Genomic DNA, 6,588 nt, shown 5'->3' with positions numbered 1-6,588 from the left:
AAATGAATACAATTCGTGCACAATTCCATAAATAGTTTTTTATAGCAGGGAGTGGGCTTCAAACATACAAAAAAAGACTACGGTAATTAAATGAAAATTTAACTACATTAAATTACTGTTATTGATATTGCGCATACTGTAGAAGTGAATCATTTATTTTTAATTCATAAAGATTTAACTACAAATACTGATTTGTCTGCACTCACTAAGAGTTTCCCATCTGACAACCTTTAGTTTTGAAGATATATTTATTACTGAGCATTGAAACAAACAATACATATGTGTCAAGCAACCAATCAAGCAACCAATTAATTTATACATTTTGAAGATGATCTTATTTTTCAAACTCCAATGCCTTATTCATTATCTTTATGTCCCTTAACCTTGAGACTTGGAGGTTTTGTGCTTAAATCAAGAAACAAAAATCATTGCTCTTGGTAACATTAGTTTTTATGTACATGAAGCAGATATGATTTCAGATCTACCAAATAAACTATTTCTCACTCCAAAAATGCATTTGTTGCATGCTGACACGATCAATTACATCATTACTGCAGATCCACTAAGGTGCCTATTATCTTATTTCAAATGATTAAATAAGCAAACAATTTAAAATGTGTTGTACATATTAGGCATTCTACATGAGTTGTATGACACAACTTAATAAATATTTCCCTCATATTGCTGCTTGTTCAATATCGTTTTAAATATTTTACAGCTAAATGTATATACAATGTGGATGAAAAGCTTTTTGCATGCATGTTAATAATCATATGTTGCCAACAAAAAAAACCCACAAAAATATCATAACATAATCAACCAAAGTGCACAGTCTAGATCAATTTGAATCAGAATCATCAAGATTCTCAAATCGTTCATTCTCAAAATCATCCAACTGTTTCAACGCATCCACTTCGTTTTCTTCTTCCACTTCATAATCCTCTCTCGGCAATTTGTCCTCAAGCTTTTCCACTTGTTTGATTCCTTTGTTCCTGGATACCTCCTCTTTCTGTGATTACATAAAAACAGAGTTATAAGAAAACAACAAAGAAGTGTGTGTGCTTTTGATTTGTTTCATTTAGTTTAAACCTATTTATTTAAGCACTATTGCATAGAAAGCCTAAGTCTTATTTGAAATGCTCTTCAGAGTCCATTTCCTGGGACTAGTCCAGTACTTTGGGTGTATGGGGGAGATCTTAAACCAGTTCTTGGTCAAAAGAACTCCCGAGGAGTAGTATAATATAATGACTCGGCCTTGAACACTTCCCTTAACCCTTTCCCACTTAGATGCTACGTTAAAATGGCAATGTGCAAATAGTATTAAGCCAGAACAGCCTGCGAGTAACTCGCAGTCTGTTAAGGTTTTATGCTGTTTGCTGCCCATGAGTGTCTAAGGGCTGGAACTGACACTTTACAAACTTGGTTCCAACTACGTAAGAAAGACCTTTAATCAAATTTAACTTTCTAAGGGACTACAAATGCGTCAAAATACATATCTAAGTGGTAATGGGTTAACACAAACAGACTAATGGGCTCATTTTGCTCTTTTCTATTAAATATATTTTACTGCAACCTTGATGTCTAAGTATGAGGATTGTTATAATGGCCAGTAATTTGAATATAATTGACATTTGTGGCAATATCTTTTACATACCAGGAGAAACAAGACTATTGTCAAGCAATATAAGTTCCCTACCGGCTCCACCATTGTCAGATTTTTAATTTTTTTATCCCCACGCTTTTTGAAAAAAAGGTGGGGATATTGTGGTTATCTCCGCCGTCCGTCCGTCCGTCTGTCTGTCTGTCTGTCCGTCCGTCCTGGCCACTATCTCCTCCTACACTAAAAGCACTAGAACCTTGAAACTTACACACATGGTAGCTATGAGCATATGTGCGACCCTGCACTATTTGGAATTTTGATCTGACCCCTGGGTCAAAAGTTATAGCGGTTGGGGTGGAGCCGCGTCAGAAATTATCACTCATTTTTTTAGGTTATTTTACATTTACTTCTTTATTTCTACACCGATTCACTTCAAATTGATACTGGACCTCTCTTATGACAATACGGTCAATCTCAACCATGCATGGCCCCATTCCCAACCCTGGGGCGCCCCGCCCACATAGGCCACACCCACCAAAAATTTCCATTTACTATAATTTTTTCATTTCTACACGGATTCACTTCAAATTGATACTGAACTTTTGTTATGACATTATGGTCAATCTCAACTATGCATGGCCCCAATCCCAACCCTGGGGCGCCCGCCCACATAGGCCACACCCGCCAAAAAATTCCATTTACTATAATTTTTTCATTTCTACACGGATTCACTTCAAATTGATACTGAACTTCTCTTATGACATTAGGGTCAATCTCAACTATGCATGGCCCCTTTACCAACCCTGGGGCCCCGCCCACATAGACCACACCCGCCCAAAATTGCCTTTTACTATAATTTCTTCATTTCTACACCGATGACAATACGGTCAATCTCAACTATGCATGGCACAATTACCAACCCTAGGGCGCCCTGCCCACATATGTCACACCCACCCAAAATTGCCTTTTACTATAACTTCTTCACTTCTACACCAATTCACTTCTAATTGATGATGAACTTCTCTTATGACAATACGGTCAATCTCAGCTATGCATGGCCCCATTACCAACCCTGGGGCACACCTAGGTCAAACATTCGGCGTGGGGATACGCGTCGGCCTCTGCCGCGCCATTTCTAGTTTTTATTTGTTGCCAAAGCAACCAGAATTTTTGACGTAGGAACAAAATGAAATGACCTGCATAATGTCCTTATTGCCATCTATCCATGTTTCAAGTTTCATGAAAAAATATTCAGAACTTTTAAAGTTATCGCAGGATCCAGAAAAGTGTGACAGACTGACTGACTGACGGACACACAGAGCGCAAACCATAAGTCCCCTCCGGTGTAACCGGTAGGGAACTAATACAAAATAAATTCTACATTTAAAAGTTTTCATTTGTTTTGTTATAACATGAATATAAATTAACCACACCAGGTAACCAGCCATGAATGCACATAATTGCCTCCTTTCAAAGAGTGTTTTTTCACAGCACTTAATTTGGGGGCACATTGTGCGGGTGGGGTACGGACATTAGCCCTCTAGGACGTGCCAGTGGAGTATTTAATCTGGTGCCAGTTGTCCTGCATGTTGACAAATTTAAGAGGTGCTGTTTGTCCGGGAATGAACAAAAAAAGGCAGGGTGTGGTAAATACTCCGTCCGGACAATGGGCAACCAAATTTATTGCTGTGAAAAAACACTCTTTGTAAGGAGGCAATTGATAAAGCAGTCTTTTTTTGGACTTTGTCAGACTGATGACTGTAACTATTTTAGTTTTCGAACATTTAAAAATAATCATATTTGTTAAGTGTCCAAAAAATATTCAATAACTACAGGTGTCCGAAAGTTTAGAGACAAAGGAAATGTTTAAGAAAATTAAGAGACACTTTAAAAAGCATATTGCATAGACAATCGGATATGAATATGCAATATGGAAAGCGTACATGGTATCCATTACTAACATCACCTGCTTGTAAAATACCGCGCAGTATAGTATAAATTACTTTTATATGATTCTAGGATAGGCGTCCCCCCCCTGGAGAGGTGCTACCTCAAAGATTTTTCACTGAGCTGATATTAGCCCCTAACTGTTTTTATTGGGCGGAAAACTGCCCTCCTGCTGAAAAATAGGGGGTGGAGTAGTGCCCTCTTGTCAGAATTGATGACCTGGATAAGTGCCCCCTAAATATTGTCTTCCCTTTAAAAAACACCCTGAGCAGATTGATCCTGCAGGATTTGTCTATTCATAGGATCTTTTTTAATTGAATTATTGTGAGGCCTACTTAATTCTGACTTATTTGCCCTCCAGATTTGATGGGAGGGCACCTCTCCGCCCCCTTAAAATTAGGGGGCACCTCTCCAGGGAGCACCTCTATGGAGGGGCGCCTCTCCGGATACTCTTTTATATATGTTTGCACTTTATTTTAAATAATAATACATGTTTTAATTTTATACAGAAAGTTACTTTAAGATTGAACTTTTACCAATGGGTTCAAAGATGAGCATTGCATTTACCGATACTGTAGTATGAACTTGGACTTGAACTATGCAGGGAAATAAAAATCTGAAAACTAATTAATGTTTTATGGACGAAAACCCATAATTAAAGAATCCCTGACGATCGTTTACACAGAAAATTATTCCAATGCTATTTTTGACATTTTAAAGTGTCATCTCAGAGGAGTGCACAAGCTTATCACAGACAACACTTTCTGCCTAGACTGGAATTTTCATTCAGAAGAGACTTACTTCAAACTTAAAATTCAATAAAAAGTGTGAAAAGTGTCATTTCTGATTAACTAGTGCAGACTGCACAGGCTAATCTTGGGGGACACTCTGCACACATTCATTAAGTCCTGTTTACCCAAAGTGTAGCCTATATAGTGTTTTTTAGTTTTAGTTTTTGCAAGCTTGTCAACCTTATTTAAGCAGGTTGTTGGAACTGTTATTTGTTTGTAAGGTTTATTTATATTTATAAATTATGAAACTGCAGCTCAAATACTTGCATAAGTAACAATAATATAACAGATCTTTCAGATCATATTCATGGTATAATTAATTATATAAAAATAAACATTTTGAATTTTTGAAATTTCAATTATTTGCTTTTTTAATCATTAAATTTCAAGTTAGCGTCTAAATTTTATGTATAGAATAACAATTTGTTTTATGACTTCCAATTAAAAATGGACTTTTTCTTAATACAAACTTGTGTAATGAAAGGTGTGAAACTGCTGGCACTAGTCTTATTGAACAGACATGGGCAGGGTCCATTGGTGACAGTTTACTGGCTTGCAGGCAAGGGTGAGAGGTGTGAAACAGGCAGGAAGGAGCCAGAGGTGTCAATTGCCAATTAGGTGACTGCCACTGCTTGAGACAACATGGCTGAGCCAGAATATGGAGGAAGCCAGGAAATTTTGGGGCCAGGTAAAAATGACATGGGTCCTTTCATGTCACTGGCATATACATGGCATTTGGGATTTTTTTTTTATAATGGTTTCTAATAATTGGATGAATATTACTTGATTTGATTGGATCATGGCGATTTGCTTTATATTTAATCTAACGTATGTTCAGTTCTCAACATTGTTTGTTGTGTTTTGTGAGGAACTACTTAACACAGATTTGAGAAGCAAAATGTAAGTTGATTTCAAACTGTACATTAAATTACAACTTTTTCATAAGCAATACTTTGTTAATAAGAATTCAGTTACTTTAAATATTATGTTTATGCCAATGACCTGTCACATTGAGATGATGTTACCACTTTGCAAAAGATCATGGAATGGATATTGATTTTATTTTTAGCTCATCTATTTTTTGAAAAAAAAATATGAGCTATTGTCATCACCTTGGCGTCGGCGTCGGCGTCCGGTTAAGTTTTGCGTTTAGGTCCACTTTTCTCAGTAAGTATCAATGCTATTGCATTCAAACTTGGTACACTTACTTACTATCATGAGGGGACTGGGCAGGCAAAGTTATATAACTCTGGCGTGCATTTTGACAGAATTATGTGCCCTTTTTATACTTAAAAAATTGAAAATTTTGGTCAAGTTTTGTGTTTAGGTCCATTTTATTCCTTAAGCATCAAAGCTATTGCTTTCATACTTGCAACACTTACTAACTATCATAAGGGGACTGTGCAGGCAAAGTAATGTAACTCTGACTGGCATTTTGACAGAATTATGTGCCCTTTTTATACTTAGAAAATTGAAAATTTGATTAAGTTTTGTGGTAGGTCCACTTTATTCCTACAGTATCAAAGCTATTGCTTTCATACTTGCAACACTTAAGAAATATCCTAAGGGGACCGTGCAGGCAAAGTTATGTAACTCTGACTGGCATTTGGAATTATGGGCCCTTTATACTTAGAAAATTGAAAATTTGGTTAAGATTTATGTTTTGGTCCACTTTACCCCTAAAGAATCATAGATATTGCTTTCATACTTGGAACACTCACAAACTATCATAAGGGTACAGTAAAAGGACAAGTTGCATAACTCTGGTTGTCATTGATACTGAATTATGGCCCTTTTTTGACTTAGTAACTTTTAATATATGGTTAAATTTTGTGTTTCGATCCACTTTACTTCTTAAGTATCAAGGCTATTGCTTTCAAACTTCAAATACTTTCATGCTATCATGAGGTTACTGTACCTGGCAAGTTGAATTTTACCTTGACCTTTGAATGACCTTGACTCTCAAGGTCAAATTATTAAATTTTGCTAAAATTGCCATAACTTCTTTATTTATGATTAGATTTGATTGATACTTCGACGAAACTACTCTTACCTGACATACCACAATAGACTCCACCCAAACCATCCCCCGTGCCCTCCCCCCTCCCCCCCAATTTTTTTTTTTTTTTTTTTAAGATCATCTCACAAATGACCACCACACCCTCACACTATACCCCCACCCCCCCCAATTTTTTTTTTGATTTTTTTTTTTTTTTTTTTAAGATCATCTCACAAATTACCACCACACCG

General features: G+C 36.5%; 1 protein-coding gene across 1 annotated transcript in view; it reads right to left on the bottom strand.

The window, feature by feature from the left end:
* Nucleotides 1-229: 229 nt before the first annotated feature.
* Nucleotides 230-6,588, bottom strand: part of LOC127877468 (cilia- and flagella-associated protein HOATZ-like) — a 28,801-nt gene continuing 22,442 nt past the window's right edge. Inside the window, exon 4 of the mRNA XM_052423386.1 lies at nucleotides 230-1,009. Within this exon, the coding sequence (XP_052279346.1) occupies nucleotides 839-1,009 (171 nt within the window). The 3' untranslated portion in view covers nucleotides 230-838. The remainder of the gene's footprint in view (nucleotides 1,010-6,588) is intronic.

The sequence above is a fragment of the Dreissena polymorpha genome, chromosome 1 (assembly GCF_020536995.1).
Source record: "Dreissena polymorpha isolate Duluth1 chromosome 1, UMN_Dpol_1.0, whole genome shotgun sequence".
Taxonomy (NCBI): domain Eukaryota; kingdom Metazoa; phylum Mollusca; class Bivalvia; order Myida; family Dreissenidae; genus Dreissena; species Dreissena polymorpha.
The sequence above is the reverse complement of the archived record's forward strand: the minus strand, read 5'-3'. Positions and strand labels throughout refer to the sequence as shown.